General features: G+C 38.6%; 1 protein-coding gene across 1 annotated transcript in view; it reads right to left on the bottom strand.

Annotated features, from left to right (window-relative positions):
• The window catches only part of efnb3a (ephrin-B3a), a 31,881-nt gene extending 9,569 nt beyond the window's left edge, over positions 1 to 22,312 (bottom strand). Inside the window, exons 1-2 of the mRNA XM_056737524.1 lie at positions 21,288 to 22,312; positions 11,270 to 11,565 (exon numbers count right to left, since the gene is read on the bottom strand). Of these exons, the coding sequence (XP_056593502.1) occupies positions 11,270 to 11,565; positions 21,288 to 21,436 (445 nt within the window). The 5' untranslated portion in view covers positions 21,437 to 22,312. The remainder of the gene's footprint in view (positions 1 to 11,269; positions 11,566 to 21,287) is intronic.
• Positions 22,313 to 22,441: the final 129 nt, after the last annotated feature.

Below are 22,441 nucleotides of genomic sequence, written 5' to 3'. Positions count from 1 at the left end.
GGATTGTGGGAATGCAATGCACTGTGGTTAGGATTGTCGGCCTGCTGCTGTGATCTGTAACATATAAAGCTTTGTCATCCGTGGACTCAAGTAGATTGTGATTAAACAAGTCTCTTTCATCAGCTTCTACACGTGTTAAGTGAGCATGTTTGTGTGGGTGTTTGAGGAACAGGTGGTTCCACTGCTTCACTGAACCGTGCAATGATTGGATGGGCGGCTTAAGCGAGCTCTTTGCTGATTGGTTACAGCCTGACTTTGTAATGATGTCACTCAATGGCAGTTGCTGCCTTTTACATCCTCTTGAGATTTGAACATTCAAGCTTGGAAGTAATATTTTTGGCTTGGGAGTAATTGTACAGTCCATATTCACAATTAAAAGTTCCACAAAATCACAAAGTTGTTAAACAAAGTTGTACTCTTGTGGGTCTTCATGTCCAGCACCAATTTTCGTCTGCCATGATTTTTTAATTAACGCACCCCGACTCCCCAAGTCCGGGCTCAGAGAAAATCCCAAGCTTCCAACTGGCAATTACAATCGTTCATCGCGTAAATACAACCATTCCAAAATGTCTTGAATGCAGCATGTGCAGGCTTGACGCACAATGAGTGACAACGAAGCCGGTCCTATGGAAACGGCTAAAGTCCCAAGGCTGTAATCTTAAATGTCATCTTTGGTGAGCAATTGACAGGTATTAACAGCTAATCCTGTCTGACATCCCCTCCACACACACACACTCGCGGACTCACACAACGGGTTTTCTTGCTTTAATGATTGAACCATTCAATAGCCCAGCGCAGAAAGAGCCAGACGGAACCCCTGCCGTGCACAGAACCACTAAAGGGTGACATGGACGTAATTCAGACCCTTCTAAGATCACAACAACAAAATACCAAACTATCACTTTAACAAGGTCGTAAATTCACAGCCAAAGCAATAAATTCCCCCACAACTAATGAAACAAGACATAACTCCTAGTTAACCGAGCTGTCCGGGCCTCCTGCTCCCTGCTGCTCGGACAAAAGAAAGAGAGAAAGAGAATGGCAGGTCTACTAATGGCCGAGGTTCTATAGAGGTCTTGTAAGCAGGGTTGAATAATTACTAGTCATATATTCCAGAATCCCTGTGTTTTCAGGGATACTTTTAATGGATATTTTCGTGAGGGTAACATTAAGAATGAATGATCTAAAACAGGCTTGTGTAATAGAGGGAGATGAAACAAGATGAGATGAATATAGAGCAGAATGAGGGATGATGGACAGGGGGTGAGAGCGGTGAGAGGCCATAGTCTAAATGAATATAAGCTTTATATGATGAAAAATGAGACTGTGTGAATAACAGGTGGGTGAAAGACTACAGACTGCATTTTATTCTAAAATCAATAAAATTGTAACAAAAAAAGGAAAGAAATTGCTTAATTATGAGGTGGGAAAATGATATTAAATATTCAAGAAAAATTGCTAGTAAATAGTAAGTAAATAATACATTTACTAAACTGCAATGAGCATAAATAATGAAAAATAAATAAAAAATCATAACATGATGTAAAGCAGCTAATTAAAATAACACCAATTATTATGTCAAATAACTGTAACGTAAAGCGAATTGGGCGGAGGGGTTTGAGGTGGCAAATTGTCTATACTTACCTCATGGGAATTCATTACTATTTTACAAGGTGGCAAATTAGTTTACTTTCAATATAAAAGCCCCTCCCCTAACTCCACCCCTTTACCTAACGTCATTGGCACGAAAGCAAATTGTACTAAAACATACAAATAAGACCGCACAAATTCATACGAATTTGCAACTTTGTAAAATAGTTGTGAATTCCTGTGAGATGTGTTGTATTGTCATAGCAAATGTCACTGTGGGCAATATCACAATGCAAATAAATGTGGTCCTAAAATAAGGCTTCATGTGATTCAATATAATTCCTACATAAAATCCTTAAACGTGAATTATGACCCTATCATGTTCTTAAAAGGTTTCATAAGATTCACCTAGAAGAAATGAGTAAAGAGAGGATACCGGAAAAAAAGATGAAAAATCGAGTCATATGCCAGGCAGAAAGAACAATCCGAGTTAAACGGGAGCGAGATGCTAAAGGTTTTCTAGGTCATGTTTGTGTCAGTAATGTTTGGTGGAGATGGAGATGAGGAGGAGGATAGGAAGGCAGAAAACCGTCGCACTTTTAACAGGTTTTGAAGAGGAAACACACCTGTCAAACAGATCACAACAGCACGAACGCACACACAACACCTGCCCTAAACAAACGCAACTATGTTTTGCGTGCAAGCAAATACACGCTTCAAGTACATCTGCACAGGAACGAAAACACACAGGTGGGAGTTAACAGAAAATGAATTGCGCCCACCATTTACCGCATTTATTCACACATGTACTGCATTGTTTGCACCGAGACAAATGATGATGACTTGATTTAATCCAGAGCGGTGCAATTTCGCTGCATTTAACATCTCTTAAACTGGGTTGTGGGTGCTTTGCGCACAGGATGGTTTTTTTGGGTGATAAAACACACCACATGCAAAAGTGCCGCAACAGTTTAGTCGATTCTCCCCACGGTGCATCCGAACTGCAAATTCAGCAGTATGAACTTTCTGTCCCTGTGTTGAAGGTGAGTATTTGATGCATGTTTGAAGAGGTGTGGAGAGGCATTAACAAAGCGAGAGCTTGTTACTGCGACGGATGCCTCCTCCCTCATCTAAATCCCAAAGCGGCCCCAACGCCAAACCCCCGCGCCACAAAGAGCCCAGATAAAGACACATTATTGAGAGGCAGCCTGCCGAAATAACGCACTCTGACATCTGAGTCAGCCCGAAGCCAGCAGCGTGGAGGTGGGGACGCTGGGGAACAGTTAAAGAGGAGAGAAAAAGAGAGAAACTCCATGAACTATTTGCTGATGAGATAGCGCAGTAGATGAGCATCTCGGCTCTCTATGGATCTGCCCGTCGAGCTTGATGCAGACTAAAGTGCTATACATTAATGTCATAAAATATGCATATTTCAGAGAGAAACAGTCCTTAATCCTCGCCAACTGTCAGCAAACATGGTTTTGAAAGCATATTCATTATTAATCAATGCATCGTCCCTTTAGGCAAAAACTTTCTTTCAAGGTTGATCTTTTCTCTAGATCTGGTAGACGTGTAGAATGGATTTTGAATGTAACTCAAGCGATGAACAAAATCAGATTCTGGTGATCATTTTAGCCCACGTGGAATAAAACATGCTGTTTGGTTTTGGGCCTAAAGACAAACCCTGATTGACAGACAGCTGTACACGGTGTTCTGTCTGATGTTTTTGTTTCGTTAAGTTAGCTGAAATGCTTTTTCTTGTTCTCCACTATTCTGCTTCTCACTGCAGAACACCAGATCTAGTCTCCTCCCACTGCCTTCTGATTGGTCGACAGATTACTGCTGCATTTTTGCCAGAAGACACAATACACTTACGAGTGTTGTTGCTATACCACTTCCGCATTGAGTGATAATTAAAATAAAAGTTATTCTTTTGACGGAAAAACAAACATGCTGAAAAGAAACGTTATTTAATAACGTATTTTATTAGATTAAGGGGTAGGGTTGGGTTTGGGTTAATGTTAACAAACATTTAACTGTGATCATTACCTACACGAGTACAATAAAGGATAAATCTATCTTGACTATATTATCAATCAATTGTAGACTTGAATTGATAAGAGCAAACATTGGCAACCAGTGGTTGCAACTTATTCTCCAAATTGCAGCAAGGTATATAAAGTGGGAGGAGTTGGATATGGATACAACCTTTGCCCCCTGGATCTCCTGAACTACGAAATGTACCAGCACCATTAAAACTTTGAAGCTTTGTAGACAAATTAAGCTTTCGGGGTGCCATTTATTTTCTTTGTTATAAATGTTATAGTTTTTAAGAAATGTATAATTTATGAAGCTTGAAAATTTCACCGCCACAGGTTGTTGTGTTTCGTAAGTGTTTACTAGTGCAAATCAAAATGTTAAACAAAAATCTTTACGAATGTATTACATATGTAAGATTAAAAAATAAAATGAATAAAAATGAAACCGAAAGTGCTTCTGGACAAGAGTTTACATCTTGCGAGGGATCCATAGTACTCTTGTGCTATTTTTATAGTTCTGCAAAATATTTTCAATTTTATTTCTTATATGCAGTTTATGATATACAATATTGTATATCATACAATGTGCGGTTTGGCATAGAATGACAATGAAGTTATTTTAATGCATAAATTATTTTATACTGTAAATTATTATTTAAGTTTTTTTTCAAGTATGTCGTTTTCTTACGCAGTTGCCCCTAGCATCAAGATTTCTGCGACAAGCTTCAGTTTTCTGTGCGCTGAATTGAGTTCTCTAGCAGTGTTTCCGTGCATTTTGACACAACCCATTCTTCACTCTATTTTAACAAGATGCCAAGTCCCTGCTGGTCCAAAATGGCCCACAGCATGTTGCTACACAACTGACTTCACTGCAGGTATGGTGTTCTTAAGGTGTAGGCAGTGTGAGATCTGCACCACGGATCTCGTTTTGAATTCTGTACAAAAGCTCTACCTTGGTGCCATCTGACCACAAAATCCTTCCACACATCTCTACTGGGTCACCATTATGCTTTCTGGCAAACTCGAGATGTGGTAAACTCAGGACTTCACATGATTCTTTCTGAGTAATGGCTTTCTTTTGTACCACCACCCCTTATAGGTTGGTGTAATGCAGAGCTCTTGATATGCTTGACCTTATACTCAATTCTCAGCTATTGGACTCTGTGGCGTCTTCAAAGTGATTGTCTGCCTCTAATAAGTCCTGTTCTTGGGCTCACGGAGAGTTTTGAAGTACAACTTTTACTAGGCACTATCTGGTTAGTGTGATGTTGCCTACATGGTTCACCTCTATACTCCAAGTCTTCTAAAGCCTTACTCTTACTTTTTACGTTTGAAGAATCTAAAATAAATTGTAATATTTTGCTATTCTCAAAAAATCATCCCAATCACTGCAGCTTTTAAATCAAAATGTTCATATTGTCATCGTCTTTCAAAAACACGGATGTCCAAATTTGCTGTTTTTCAGGAACTGGAAAAAACACTCTACTTTCTAAATGATTGTAAAAGTTGACAAGCCCTTTTTCGTACTTTTATTGGTTTGATGTTTGCAAAACCTTGTGACAAACGTAAAGAATGACTTATAATAATGATTTATATTGAAAAAAATCATGAAATATAGAGATACAATGTTTTCGAAAGACAGCAGCGATATTTAAATGTCATGTGATGTGAAACACCAGAAACAAAGATGACATGTGATTGTTATCTTACATCCTTCAAGATTCATGTTTGACCACCAAGACTGCGTGACCTGATTCATTACAACATTTCAACTTTTTGAGGTTTTCAACTTTGGGAAACGGCAATTTCAGGAGAAAATACTGAGCATTGGTGTTGACTAATGAATATACACATGGTTTGTCTATAACGTAACACAAACATAGAAATGACATAAAAATGCATTTTCACCACAGGGAGAATGTTAAAGATGGTGTGTTCTTAACAAAAAGCTTTCACGATGCTTCTGAAGACTTGCAATGTAAGCCAAAACTCACATTATGTACATTTCCAGTGTTTTTGTTCTTTTTGGAGCTTTACTTCTAACTCTGAACTCTTGTCATATACCAAAAAAGGATGAGTTAATATCCTTCAAAATGTCTCATTTTGTTTAACATTGAAAGATAACTAAACATTTTTTAGGGTGAGGGTATATTGTATTTCTGTCCGTACTATTCCTTTAAGATTCAGCATTTTCATGAAGCCACTATTGAGGAGGACTCTCTCTCTTTCTCGTTTCCTCTGAGGTAATTATCTTAATGGGTTGACTAATAGCACCTCTCCGAAGTGTGTCAATGGTCTGGGAGGGATGGAGAGAACAAGAGTGGAAATAGAATCTGACAACACACACAGGGCCCTCAAAATCCGTCTTAACCCAACACAACAGAATTTACAACAAGAAACAGTTTGGGTAAGGTCGAAACGATAATGCAAATGCTAATTAAAACTTTAACCTTGATCTCTCTGTAATCTGTCGCTCTAGGGAGTTTTCACTGATGGAAAAGTCAGAGAAATGTCAGTTACTCCCTTTGTTTAGACTTTAACCAAAACAGTCCCGAGTATGTCTGCCTTGTATTTGCATTTGGTTGTGATGACTCTATGTTATTGAAAATGAAAATTCCTTATCATTTACTCACCCAATTTCCAAACCTCTATGACTTTCTTTTGTCTGCAGAACACATTAAAAGAATCAAACAACATTGGCACGAAACCACTAAGACTTTCCCAAAATATCGTAATTTTGTGATTTACTGAAGAAAGAGTAACATCCCGGTTTCAAATGAGTGTGAAAAATAATAATGGCAGAATTTGTATTTTTGGGTGAACTATCCCTTTAAAGTGCTGAGAAACCAGATAACGTCTTGTCCATCTGCCATTCTTCACATAAGTGCTTGTCCCCGATACTTCTACTTCCACTCCAGTCCGACATTTAAAAAATGATAGCAATGATAATAAAATGATTTAAAGCCTTGGCTAGACGGTAAAAATGTGAATGTCTGTGGTGTTGTGTTCCATAACATTTCCATAATAACTCCTCAGAGCTTTCCTCAACATAAACATACATTTTCTTTATAAGAGGCTTCGATTGTCTTTTCCGCACAGTGTTCTCATCATCCATCCATCCTTCTAGTCCTTCATCTGCTCCCTCCCTGTCTCCAGTGAACAGCTGGTGAGAATTCCCACAATCCCTCACATGGTAATCTCCCTCCCTCTGCTCACATGTCCATCCATCAAAAAAGCCTTTCTCACCCCCGCTGCTGTGTGCTGCTGTGTGTGTGCGCTTGTTTATCTCTGATGTCACGATAAGCATTATTGCTATTTGTGTGGAAAGTCTGCATTTAGATGAAATGTTCACGTGATGAAACACACTAGTCCGTTGGGTATAAATCAAGAATTTTTTGGAAAACAAAAATATCAAGAATATTAAAAATAATATCTGATTCTGTAAAATTGTTCCATGAGTTTCAAATGCTTCCTTCTGGTATAAGTCATAGTGTGCCTAAACTTTAAAGCAATCGTTATAGAAACTCTTTTATTCCTACTGCTGTAAGGCTTTTAAATTGTGAGATGTTTTTTTTCTGTTTTATTTGTTTGTGTTTTTTGTATATGTTTACAAACTCGATGCTGCATCAAAAATCGCCCTTTGATATTGTAATAAGCTTTGAACCTTAAAACTTAAAAAAATTACATCAACACCATAGCAGAACACATACAACTCATTCAGAACTGCACGTATCTGTACTATACTGCTACTTGAGATTTTAATTTAAGACTGTGAGCTGCTAGTAAATGATCATGACAACATCTAAATGTGTGCACATGATGCCAGATGTGTGCATGTTTGTGGTTTTATATGTATACATGTGTATTTGTGTGTATGCAATGACTTCATGAGCAGATGTGGATGCCAAGAGGTTAATGAATCGCTGTGTTAAACCTTCCATATCCCATTAACCTGAGACCTACAGCGCGATCTATATCAGAGGAATACTGTATAAACACACACACACACTGTTCGGATCAGGCCGACACATACGGAAATCAGAATACAGCTGGAAACTCATAAGGACACATTCGGCGGGATAAACACAAACTCTAAGCCGTGACACACACGCAGTAGGGACACACACATACGCGTTTACACACCAAGCGTAGTGTGGCGAGGGACTCTGATTGCTGACCTAGTTTGGGAGGGACCTGTCACTACTCATAGCAATCACAGCGCAAACTCAATGGCTCAGCATGTCAACCGCACGCACAAACACACGCACATACTTGCAAACACACACATGCATTTGTGCGATGAACTTTGGAGCTAAGAGAGCAGCATGGGGTCCGTGTAAAATTCAATTATACCTGTTATAATTTGGAGTTGGCTAGGAACTGTGCAGCGAGGTATGTTAAATGATACCACTGTGCTAAAAATACGTGCGTTTAATGGCATGTGATAGTGCGTGCAGAAGAGCTAAAAAATCTCTCTGCCGTTTCTGTACTCGACTATGAGCCACGAAGGCTTAGATTTAATAACAAAAATGACAAATTTCTTCTGGTTTTCCTGAATTGACATTTAAAAAGAGAAGTATGGTCACACTTTGCACTTACAGTAAGGTTTCGGATGTTAACATTATTTAACCACAATGTGAATATGACTAAATGAACAGGAACTAACACACATGAAGGAACAATGAACAATTCTTCAGCATTTAATAATCTTATATTTATTTATTTAATTACTAGCACTTTAAAAAAATTCTAAGTATAATATGGGATTTACATCATGACATGGCCACTTACCTCATGGGTAAAATATTGGACATTAAATATTAATTTGAATGTTTGATACGCTCATTTGTAACAATTGCAGACCTTTCGAGAGGACAACATGTTTTTAATGGTTTTAAGAAAAGAGACGAAGATTATACAAGACAAACATGCAATTCGGTATAATAATTTGTAAACACAATCTTAAAATAATTATCCATGTTTATAATTTATCTATGTGTAATATTAAACTGCACCAGTCAAGATGACTTGCAGTAACCGAATTGATCTGTCCAATAGTTTTAAGCAGTGGTTTTTCGGGGAATAACATACCTTGGAATTTTGCGACTAGCCAATCAGAACAAAGTATGCCAGAGTGTTGTGTAATAAAGTCATAAGTTAATGGACAATGAACTAATATGAACAAACAGTTCATGTTAACATGAATTAACAAATGATGTTAACAAACTGAATCTTATTGGTAGTGTTACTCCTAGTCAAATAAAGATAAATCTTATGTATTTTCATCAACATCTAAAATTGAACTACATCTAAATACATAAAATCTAAATGAACAAAAGGGGTTATAAAGGGAAATCTTTGAACTAAAATACATCAAATATTTTGTTTTAAAACAAATTAGCATGCAGTTGCTTAGAATGTGATACGTCTCCACTCAAGACAGCATGTATTCCACAATTTGCGCTAACCATGATGATTCATGTTGTCCCAGCATGCTTTGAAAAATGATCCAAAGAACATCTTGTGTGGTTTAAAAAAAGCGAGGAAATCTGATCTTTGCACAAACGCAGTCAATGTCACAGATTGATTTTATTATTATTTATTTATTCCTTATTTGAAATGCTGCAGAATCCCAATAGTTCTTATTCAAAAATCCAAACATTTCTTGGGTTTAAATGTAACATTTTTTTTAAGTTTAAACCAGTCTTTGAATCCCAGAATTTAAGAGTGGCTTCAGGCTTTTAGATGCGGCTGTACATTTGTGCTTACACACAGACTTGGCGCGCGCGCGCACACACACACACACGCATGGTATGGTGTGGTGGGAATCGAGTTCATCTCTAATATTTCAGCTTAACCTTGATAAATAAACCAACAAGACCTCTTAAATTATTAACAAACCCACACCACAAGTCTAATCCGGCGTGACAAACACACACAAGCATGCACAAGTAGAAGTGCTGCAGAAATAACCGCTGAATAACTGTAGCCTGAGCAAACAAAGCCATACACATACGCTCTCGGTAATACACCCTTAATCTTACACTTAACATTTAGAAATCCTCGTCTAGCAATCTCTATGAGGATAGCTTCCACACACACACTATTGCTGTGAATTATTGACAGTGTGAGTGTGTGTTTGACAGAACGTGATGGCACAGAGGAGGTTTTGGAGGGGGATTCTGACAGGGCTATTTTTTTATGCTTTTTAAGGTAAAGTGCTCCACGGGGAACTCGGTTAGCGCCCGGTGATCAAAGTTTTGACAAAAGAGCTCCGAGCGTTTGATACACTCTGATACACACTCAGCATGCAGAAGATCTCGGCTTCAAACAGTCGAGATCACAAGGGAAACAAGCACCAGCTAAAAGCGTCGGCCTCATCCCTACGCAACCTCCTATGTGAAAACCTACAAAAATAAACTGTGCTTTTATCGTATGTTAAAACATGTGAATAGTTTACATTCGTATACACACAGACGGCAAATATAGGAGGAAGTTCACACATAACGCGCGCCTCGGGTCACGTTGCGTGCGTGTTTGCTGTAGGTCAGGCTGTGGCGTGTAGCTCATCTTAAATGCCCTTGAGTCTTACGGGCCCATTACAGCCAATTAAGATCTACATAATCATTAGTGTGTGCAAAACTGCACAGCATCCGACGCTCTGTCTTTCTAGTTCTCATTATGGGCATATTGTTGAAATTAACAACTGCCAACACAGGTTAATTAAAAGTGATTTCCCTAGGGAGAAAACAGCAATGCACACATTGTCTTTTGTTGTATCGACGGATTCATCTTTTGTTGGAATGACTGTGAGGTAAATGTGACGGGACAGAGGCACTGCGGGCGACGATTATTACCACACTTGGGTAATTAGTAAATATCCCTAGAACGTTTGTCCAATCCAATTATTTTAATTATTTAATTATTATTACTTATTTTATAGGCCGCGACTATGAATTAAGTGATGAATAATGTACGGCCATTTCGTCGTTGATGCAAAATAAACCTCCACAGGGTGATCAGGACCCCATCCCAAAGAATTAATCACCCTAACGGGTTTTATTTTGCGATGATGACTATGTACTATCCCGCTTACAGAGCTACTTACAAAAGTATAAATAAGTGGACATGAAATATTGATTTGCGTTAAAATTTTATTATGTGAGAAGAAAGAGACCACGGAGTGCAATGAGAGACATTAAACTTGTGCAGTGCATGAAATTGGTTGCCGGGACAGGGAGAGTGCTAAATAATGCGGTTTGGCGGTCATTATACAAAAACATTGACGACATTCATGATCGACCAAAATCAAGTTTTCCAGAGAGATGTATTCTAACTAACCCGGTAAGATAAGTGTTGATCTTTTTGATGTAAACAATATGGACCAAAGTATTGGGACACTGCCAAACCCATCATTTGCTTGAACACATGGGTACAGTCATTTCGGCTTTTCCAAAAAGGTTACAACAAAGATAAAAACAATATTCTTTAATATGGTATCGTATACTATAATATTAATAATTATTTCAACTTTTTGAATAGATAAACATGTTTATTAGAAGGGGGCACTTTTGTCCACACAGTGGTATGTGCTGTTATCCATACAGTGGTATGTGCTGTTGCCCCACACGTTCACTCACCTATGATGTAGTAGTCTCGTAAATTCTTGAATTCGTGACCCCACAGGTTGGGCGAATACTCTTGGAACTTGATGGTAAATCTCATGTCGCTGTTGGGTTTGTCGCAGGTGAGCAACAGGTTGGGGGCTCCCATCACCTCGCACCTGTCGGCCTGCTCTCGAGAGGACACCAGGTACAGTTTGTAATACTCGTACTCTGGGGGAGAGTTCGGACCCGGTGGACTCGTCGCCGGACATACCAGGTCCAACCGGTTCCCTATCTGAGGATAGAGTATATACCCCCTCTCATCTCCGAACCTGCAGAATCAGAGCGAGAAAAAGATGAAGAGTGAGAAAAAACGAGTAATGATCGTCTCCATGGAAACTGAGATTGACAGTCTGATATTTGCTTGTGTGTACGTGCGTGTGAAACCGCCAGCGCTGTTTGATGCTGAAACTGCCCTTTTATTCATACCTTTTTTTTTCTTCTAAAAATGCAAACAGACATGCCCTTTGGTTCTGAAGAGGGCATGCGTGTGGCTCTGTGTGCCAATGTGATGAAAACGAGGACTGAAGCGAAAGACATGTGCGACAAGTATTAATCGCATTACAACCTTCATTTTGACAACAGAAGTTTGATTCCAACATAAACACAATTACTCCGTGTTTTATAGCACGTTGTCGGTCAGACAAAGGCCAAAAGCTGCAGCACTTAAACTGTCTCTTGTCTCCTGTACCTCCAGCATTGTCAAGGATAAAAAACTTGTGGCATTTACCAGACTGACATTTTAACGCTATTCAGAGGCAGCCTTGTTCTGGAGTTGAAAATTTACCTCATAAATAAGCTTGCTGCAGATAAAGGCATTTCGTGGAGCTCTCTCTCGCTCTCTCTCGCTCTCTATCTCCCCGCTAAGTGTCTAATGCTTAGAGAACAGCGTGACATTTCCATCAGGCTGAGACATGCAGCAAAAGTCCAATTAACCACACCGTAGTTTGTAAGACATCATTACAAAGATGGACGGACAGATGGATGGATGTTCCTTGTCAGCTAGACAGCACCCTTACGGAAAGAAAATGTATTTCCTAATATATGATTTAAAAATATATTAAATGACATAATGGTATATAATCAAATATACAGAATAATATATTGTGTAAATATATTTTAATATATATTGAATAATATGTATGAAAGATTTATAACAATACATTTACACATATGTCATAATCTATGTAATTTTATAATAAATAATATACTTTATATTGATGTACATGTGATAAGATATGGTACTGGATGTGCAAAAATATATTGACTATAATATATTTACTCATTATGGAAAACTGAAGGGACCGGTGCCGTGGCTTCACCTTACTTCATATAGAAATACTTTTATGTGGTTTTTAAAAATATGAATCAATTATTATTCTGCATTATCTGATTATTAATTGATGATTTAAGCACGGTTAACACTAACCTCACCACTTAAAAGGATTTATATTTTAAGTAAGGTGAAGCCATGCCACCAGTCCCTCGAACCCTTCTAAATTTTAAAGTAATACAACATTAAACACTAACAGATCGCCCCTTATTTCAATATTCGGCAAAAAGACTAAAATAACAAATTAAAACATTTTTACTCTCCTTTAACACTCAGAAGCACAGCATGCTGGGAACTCGAAATCTACTTTAACTCATTCTGTGAATGTGTCCATATATGTGTATTATATACAATCACATTTATATGGGAACATCTATTTACAATATATACTTAATAAAAGATCAATTTGGATAATTAATTTTTGTCTTTGTTTCTAAATATATTTATATGTTCAATATACATCCACATATTGTCAATGCATTTATTTGCTGTATATTGAAAAATATTTGCACCGGCTTCCAATATATGTAAATGTATCATGTAATATATCACATTATAATTTGCAGTATATTCCCATATTTTTATGGTTCCGTAAGTGAACAGCGAGTCAAGGACAGAAAAAAAAACATGTGACAGAGAAAGCATCTGACCTGTGGAACAACACACAGCAATGAACACACTTCGTTCAGGCCTCAATCACACGCATCAAACCACACACACAAACACAAATGTGTGACTCGAGAAGCACACAGACATACACACACACACACACGTGACACGAGAAGCAATAAAAGTCAATGGTATCTCGGCCTATTCATTATTTGCATCACAAGAGATCATTATGCAAAATACGAACAATATAGGTCTTATGTTAACATTACGGCCTTCATCCAACCAAACCATTTTCCCGAGGTTACCCCCCCACACACCGCTCAGCAAATGCTCTCTGACCCTATAAGATTAACAGGGTTCATCAGTCTGTGTGTATGTTTGGTTATTTATAGAGACTTGTGTAATCCTTTTGTCTGCATGATATATTCACCTAATTGTGTGTGATCTAACAATACAGACGTACAAAATGAAATAGGCCATGAACAGGGTACTATTTAGACACGGGCTTGTACAGTCTTTGTTGGTTTAGCATACAACTTAAATTCACAAACCAATTGTGTAAGTGAGTTAACGGTACTAACACAGACGAAAATCTATTCTAAACAAAATTAGCATGCCACAATTCCTCATTTTGCAGACAGGCTCTGAGTTTTGGGTAGTTGGAGATGTACCGCAATCTTGCATGCTCTAAGATTTGTGCAGTATATAATATGTAATTTACGCACAAATGTGGCATGTTAAAAATTTAAAAGTGTCACTTTTACTAGTAGTGATATAGTCCACTTCGCAAGATGTAAACACTGGCCCATAAGCACATGCGGTTTCATGTATTTTATTTCTTAAATTTTACATATTATATTAAAGATATTATTTAACATTTTTATTCATTAAAATAACTTTTTCAAATTGTTTGGTTTTGTTCAAATGTTTCTGCAGTGTTAAAAACTGTCTCGGAAAGTTCTTCTGGACTGGCATTGGACCAACAATGTTTACATCTTCTGAAGAGGTCTATAGACGTTTTTTTAGCGGCAACAACATAAATAAACTTAGTGTGGCCCAAACTTACGGACCATAAAGAATCAATGACTGTTGATTAGTTTACATTTAATTAAAAATAAATTAATGCACAATACAATTTTAAATTACTAGAGTGTTTGTAAAGGTAAGAGGGGGTTGACTAGATTACAGGTTCTGATTTTAGAGGTAACATGCTATTTCATGCATTCTGACTTCTTAACACTGTTCACGTGCTGGCTTCTCAAGCGTAACATGGTCAACTTGTCAAAAACAAAGTTGGACGTATGACGTATTATTTCTGTGCTCAATTCATTTCGGTTCGTACAGGTTTCGGAAAGTTTTTTCGAACATGGATTCCCGTTTCGTAACAAGGGTTCTTAATCCCTTATTGGACAATTCTCCCGGAAAAGCACGCCCACGCTTCATCGTGAGCGAAAGAGCACTCTCGAATGTAAGAGAAAGAGCAGGCCCACGCGTCAACCAGCCAGCGTCAGAAAGAGCAGCAATGCATCAATTGCCAAACTAAATACTCTTCGAAAGTGCAAAGTGTGCAATACTACTATATAGGTCCTCAAGATCACAATTAGATTGGCAGAAACTGCGTGTGTTACCTCATCTTTAAGGTTGTTGAAGGTGGCTTATTTGTGCTGGGGTGACGCTTTTCACTACATTTGAATCGCAGGGCTTCTTTGCTCTCGCGGTGCAGAGATTGAGTGACTTTGTGGCGCCCTTGAATTTCTAAGGCCGTTGGAAGCTTTGAATCCTGACTCTGTTTTTTCCTTTAACTCATCAACAAACCTCCTCTGCACTCAGAACAACACAACATTTTCCCATGAGCCCACGCTGGGCTTCCCAAAACCTGTCTCCAGCCAGATAATGTGACAGGCTGAAGAGGAATTACAATGGCACTGTAGTAGAATAACAAACATCGCAATCCCAAATCATGCATACCATCTTACACCGTGCGTGTTATGTTGTTTGACATAAGAGGGTGAAAGTAGTCCAGCTTCGCTTAACATTACCATAAAAATCACATTTTGATCCACCCATGAACACTGTATTCAAAAACAAATATCTTGTGGAGCACAAATGTCTGAAAAAACAAACCACATATCATGAAAAACAGGATTTTCCATGATGTTTTACAAATGAAAATGTAAGAGATGAACTGGAAACCATACCTTAATGCAAAGCTTCCCTACACTCATCAATCTGACATCCACAAAATATTGATGTGACAACCATGAGCACAGTAACATGCGACCACCCATGTTTATATATAAACATCTGTTCAATATTCAGAAAAGAGGCGGGACTTTGTTCCTCATTTTACTTGTAAAGAGGTCAGTCAATCATAATAATGGGTTTTTACATATTTAGGTCTTTGAGCGACTGCATTGACATTGAGTTCATACACCTAAATTCCTCAGTTGTCCTCAGTTACGCGACCCTTCTCAACAGAGGACAACGCTACATTTCAGCTTCATCTTCCTTTACGCCCAAGCTGCTCGGCAGATCCCGACTGTTGTCCTTCAGTCCCAACAGAAGAGATTTCAATCAGAGAGCTGTCAGACCCCTGCTGCTGAAGAACTAAGCACTCTCTCTATTACCAAGACCACCGCAGAACAAGGACAAAAAGCAAATCTCAGCAAAATGAAATTAACTAATAAAAGCAAATGCAATATAGCCTACTGCATCTGTTTCTGACTACAGTACGCTGATTTTTCAAAGGCTTTTGAACATGTCAACATTTTTCTGTGATGTGATCACCAATTGACAAGCTGGATACGTTTCTATTCGCTCTACAAGAAAAAGCAGCTTTTCTAGTACCACGAACAGACAAAGATTGTCAGTTCCTTCAACAAGCAAACGCGCAAATATTGCGGATGCTTTGAAATGGTTATCAGGCCTGACAAGACTCAATTTCATTTCAGGTCGATGGAGTTATTTTAGAAACAGCATCACGAGAGAAAGTCGCAGGCATATTTATTCATAGAAAAAGTGATATTTGGTTTAAATTTAAGTCGAGGTAAACAGACAATCAAAGTGAGAAACGCTTACATATGTATTGAGAACACTTTCTCCGGGAGCTCCACGAACTCTGATTTTAATAAAGCGCGGTCTGAAACTGATCTTTTTATGTATGAATACTGTGAAATGCCGATGTGTATCTACATTTGAACAGAAACTCAAGAACGGCAAAACAGTATTCATACGTGGGAAAAGTAACTCTGTAACCTAGACATAAACCCTCGCAAATTGTGATTAAGCACTTCGATGTAAATGTCACGGGACAGGATCAGAATTAACAAGTGGAATCATGGGTATAAAAGTTTCCTCATGGCATTCACAAACAAAAGGCTGAGGAAACTGGAACTTCAACTTTAGCCCCCGATTATAATTCACCTCATTGCAGCAATGTGGAAAATCACCTCTATTTACAGTTACATATGATAACATTATTTATATTTTTATCATTTTGAAATTGCACTTAATTGTGGATATTAAGGAGCTCTATTTTGCCAAAAACACTGCCAGGAAAAACATGTTTGAATGATTCATAAAAAGGCAAATGAAGTCTGAAAAGCACAACGTTTTCTTTGAGCTGTATAGAGCTATAAGGTTCATCTGTAGTAATTTCATAATAGATGTTATTTAAAAACAGAAGTCTACGTAATGTCTTTATTTATCTACATAAATGTGTGAGTCTGTGAGAGTTGCGTCTACAGCCATTGAGATGTGCTGAGTGCACCCAGATTACTTGAAGGGTTTTGAGATTGTTGTTTCATGTTCTTATCAGTGCTATTTAATTAGCTAAGGACTGGAGATAACTTACACATTCCTGAACTCTGACAGCCTGAAACTCCTTTACCACGCGTCCTAGAACGGCCACATGAGCAATCACATGCAAAACATGTCAACCGGGTGATGTTCTGTTCTCAGCTCGTATGGAAGTGTTTGAGATTTTAGTGAAGAAAACGGCGGCAAGAGGATCTTCAGGGACTCTTCAGCCCAACACAAAAAGACTCATCAAACTCCAAACACTCTGATGATTAAAAATGAACGTCACTAAAAATAACCTTTCCTTTGTTTAGGAGTGAGGGCGGGAGGGTAGAGGGAGAGAAGATAACTCCCTTCTCACTTTTCAGGCGTTCTCCTGCTTCCCCTCAACTCTCGGTTTTCATGCTCGCACCGAGCCACGGGGGAACAGAAAGGTTCTCGTTTCCTTTTAAAGTTTGTGGATGAAACATTAAGTATGTGCGTAATTTTGCAGGAACAAAACATGCGTTGCGTTCATGCATCTGTGGGTGCAAATCTGACTTTGCGGGTTGTGACTTTATATTGCGACTTGATGGATACAAACAACCACAATGCGTCATAGTCTTTAAAAACCACTCTATGTCCTCATCTTCTTCTGTTTATTTTTCAGTATTGTGTTTTTTGACAATGCTATTGTTCATTATTCATAATATATTACAGGGCTCACAAATTACCAACATTCTTCCTTCAGGAACAATTACTCCTTATCTGACCTTCATAAGGATGCACAAAACAGAGAGAGAAAGAGAGAGTGAACAAATGTATTACAGCAGAAAACAATTTACAACTAATTTATATAAAAAATGCCGCTGTTCCCCCCCCAAAAAATGTAAAAAAAAATAACATTCAGTATTATCATTGTGTTTTACAATAGGTGCTGATGTGTACAGATGCATCCAGATTCTTTGTATCTGTAGTCCACTGTAATACTATTCCCACCCCCTTCAGTTCACAACCATCATCGGAGTACTCTTAAAACTGTAATTACGCTTTCCACGCACAACGCAGTATCATGCCAGGGCTTTGAAGGCCTGCCAGAGACGCACCTTTGAAAGCGAAAATTAAATATGAGTGAAACAAGAGAAAGAGGTTTTCATGGAGAGGACGGCTGGTCCAGTTACATTACGCTGAAATTGAAGACTCGAGGTTTGAAAAGTCAAACTGTGAAGTTTTGAAGTGTTGCTGGTGTAACTCAAATCTGGTTTCACGAGATCACGAAAAGAAAATTAACAAATAAGCTCTCTAATAAAACAAAAATGTCTTCTAGAAACAAATGAGATGAGATTGAAAGCAGATGGGGAACGCCGCATAAACCACTTGCTTCTCAAATGAGAAATCCCAACATGTGTCTTCTGCGGTTCCAGAGAAGATGTCAGAAACTGCTCCGATTTGCCAACACGTGCCAAAAGTCAATTATAATCAAATCCAAATTATCTGGATTTACTCTACAAGTCCATACTTCTGAATTTGAACAATTTTAGGATACACTTTATGACAAAGATAGTTCACCCGAAATGTAAATTCTGTCATCATTTACCCTCAGGTTGTTTCAAACCTGTACAAATGTCTTTGTTCTACTGCATACAAAGGAAGATATTCAGAAGAATGTCAGTAACCAAGCAGATCTCATCTCCCATTGACTCCCATGGTTTTTATTTTCCCTACTATAATAGTAAATGGGGGAAGAGATGTGTTTGATTACTTACATTCTTCCAAATATCTTCCTTTGTGTTCAGCAAACAAAGAAATGTATACAGATTTTAAACAACCTGAGGGTGAGTAACCATTTTTGGGTGAACTATCCCTTTAATGCTTTGAGATACTCAAACATCAATGTTCAAGAAGAACCCCTAAGCAATGAAATGTTCCTCCGGGAATGACGGCCAGACACAAAAGAACGAGGTAATAAATTGAGTCGAGAAAAAAACAGAAGATGAATAGGTGAAGAGAATGTGACCAAAAGGGAGGAAGACATTAACCCTAGAAAAAAATGTAAGTGAGAAAGTGTTTATAGAGGTATAATCCCTTCACAGATGGCGGTGTTGCCTGATTGATGATGGAGCGGCCCATACGATGAACTAATGGAGGGGTGTTGTGTGTAGGATTATCCTCCCACTCTCCTACCCCCAGAAACTGAGGTCAAGTGGTACAATTCCATTTTCAGTCCATTTATTGCCACAATCAAAATCTCTCTTTAACAACACAACATTTTCTATGAGGTCTTTTCTCTACAAAATACACTCATGCACCCAATTGGGTAAGAGATGTGGGTGGGACCTGCCCCGTGGCACCCATTACTAACCCTTAATCCATTCTTTTTGCTAACAATGTTCGATCGCGCTCTACTTTGCGTCCTTAGAGAGGGTCTATACAAGATCTTTCACTAAAAACAACGGACCACCAATCACAAAAACGACAGACAACAGTAGAACAAAATCAAATACTCTTCACTTCCACAAGATCTGATGTAAGCTCTCTGCTCGTCAGTTTTCCAAAGTATTTTTCCTACCCTAAAATGTTTTAATTTGAAACGCTTAACCCAGTTAAGCAAGCTTTTATCTATCGCCAATTAGCAGCTGATTCATTAAATATTGAGGGAGCCACGAAGGATTAAATTTTTAATGTTCATTTGGGGCACTGAGTTGTACAACAACTTCCCCTGAAGCGATGCACGGAGACAGTCTGTGCTCACCAGCGATTACACTCATTTAGGGGCCGAAATCTACTCCTCTCCTCCCACGCATCGCTCTGTCCCATAACCTGTCTGACCCGTTTTATCGCAGCCTCGTTTTTCCTCTCTATGGAGACAATTGTGATTGTTTTAAAACGGCTAGAAATACACAACAAAACCTTGAAGAGTTTGTTCTCAGATATAACTTACTGAAACATATTTTTTATATCATTAATTTATATATTTGCATGCGTTTCTGCATGCCAACATTATTCATTAATATGCTGTTGTGTTGAAAACGTTATGTTTTGTGTTAAGGGCATATCTGCCAATTTGTGATGGAGAAAGAGAAATAACACAGGAAAGTGAAAAAAGAGAAAGAAATGACCTGGGAGGGATGTGGCTGGTGGTGTGCGAGTAAACACATTGACCTTTTCAGATACCAGAAGAACATTTATTCCATATGGATGAGTGATTCTCTCTATATATCATTTTATCTGCCCAAATACCCTCTTTTCTTGACTTCATGAGGTGAAACTCAGTTTTTCCCCCTGTTATTCAGCCATCTATCATCACCTTTTCTGACACCAGCATGTTTGTTTTCTCTCGGTGTATTTTTACTTCAGTGTGTGACTCAGTGCATCAAAATACACGAATATCTTCAAATCTCTTCATAATATGTAACTCAAAGTGAAGCTCAATGAATCAATTCTTTCATGTGCAGTTAAAAACCGCCTAGTTGTTTTTTCTTTCATTACACAATGCATTCATCTAACTCCTGGGGTTGAGGGAATTCCTGATCTGTATCTCACACATGGTCTGGTCCACACATTGCTTCTTTTCTCTTCCCCAGAGAGCATCAACGGCAAAGACAATATTTAGAGGGCATTTGCATGGGTCCTGCAGATTGTGTCACTGTGGGAGAAGCACGAATCCCTTATCTAGGGAGGGCATGCACGCTACCCTTAATCGGGAATCAGCCAGCCGGAAAATGCCCCAGTCTCTCTGAGCTAAGAGTGCCACAGCGTCTGTCCAATCCTTAAACTAGACTGCGTCCCAGGAGTCTGGCCAAAATCACCCATGAACTGGGTTCATTTATGTTTGGTTTATATTTAACAAAGTTTATGCAGTTTAAAGTTCACTTGATTCTTCAGTTTAACATTTAATGAATCTTTGTAAAGGTACATTCCGTTCAGCACCATAAAAGTGTACAGTCAGTGTGGACCGATCCTAAATACCAAGCATGAACAATCCAATTTAGTAATAAGAGAAAATCCTCATATACTACGATTGAGATCATCACTATTATGACTATTCAGTAAACTACGTACAATTAACCAAAGACACTCAATTTGTCTTGAAAAGCTTACTCTTAATATGCACAAACCTGAAGCATAATATGTAATTGAGTCATTATGGTATACCGGAGTGGAGGCTTTTGAGTCTGATACTGATATGATAAATAAAACAACTTCTACGCCAAGTTTAGTGGTCTCCTATTTTCATTATCTTGAATTGGGACCACATCATCACTAACCTACCTTCTGTTAAAGGAATTCCAGTAGACTGGCTCCATGTTGGTGGCATCCACTGCTAAACTCTCGAGCAGGAAGATTAAAAGAAATCCCAAACCACTGACCCAGTCTGAGAACGCCATAGCCAACCAGGGACCCCTTGTCTGGACTCCCATGATACTCCTATGAGACAAATGAATGGGACCTGCAGAGACAATAGAGTGGTGGAGGGACAACAGGCTTGAACTTGACTAGATCCCTCTAAGCGTTAGGAGATGGCATGACCGCAACATCCGCGGATATCGGAGCAGAGATCTCCAAATGTTTGTTTAACAAAGTAGATTAAAATTCAACCCCCTTTGTTCCATGTAGGGAGGTATTTCAACTGAATGGCACGAGCAACTGTCAGATTGAGATGTGAAGGCTAAATACGGTCAAAGTAAGAATTTGGGATGAATTTCAAACAATATTTTGACTGCATATGGAGCAAAGACTGTTTTAAATGCACGCAGTCTGGTGCCGGGCGCCTGGACCACTGCGGGTGAGTTTTTAAAAATGTTCCGTCATAAACCGCAGCATTAGCATCTCTGTAAAACACTCGAGGTTTTATTTTTAGTCCCGTGGAGAGAATGAACATCAAGCCCGTTTAAAATGATTAAGTCTCTTGGACAAAGTGCACAAGTTGCCTCCAAGGTCCGATATTGCCTCCGATGTCCCAAATTGTACTTATCGGATTTCCGTGCCGACAGGGATGCTGTGGTTTGATGTCCAGTCCCGAAACAACGAAGAGGATGTCCAGCAACTCTTTCTACTTATCCAATGAATCACAGTCCGACAAAGAAGGAAGGGGCACAAGAAACGATTTGGCGCACAAAATATAGATAAAAAGAAATATGGGACAAAAGTCGAGCGTACGAGAGACGACCGTTGGGGATTAAAAAAACGAGATATTCCTTAATTCCATGGAAACCGCGCGTGCCTGTCGCTCTGTTCGACTCTCTGCAGAGTCTCGCGCTTTGACGAGCGCGCGTGTTGGTGACTGACGGGGGAGGAGTGTTCACGCGTGTATGACTTGAAAAGCGGTTATTTACGAGGTAAACTGTTATCAAAATGCAAAGGTGTTTTAACCAAAACATTAAATACAATCTTTTAAAACTTTAAAGAAGTGTTATGTTAAGTGT

This window comes from Triplophysa dalaica, chromosome 22, assembly GCF_015846415.1.
Source record: "Triplophysa dalaica isolate WHDGS20190420 chromosome 22, ASM1584641v1, whole genome shotgun sequence".
Lineage (NCBI taxonomy): Eukaryota > Metazoa > Chordata > Actinopteri > Cypriniformes > Nemacheilidae > Triplophysa > Triplophysa dalaica.
Note: the sequence above shows the minus strand (reverse complement) of the source record. Positions and strands in the feature narration are given on the sequence as shown.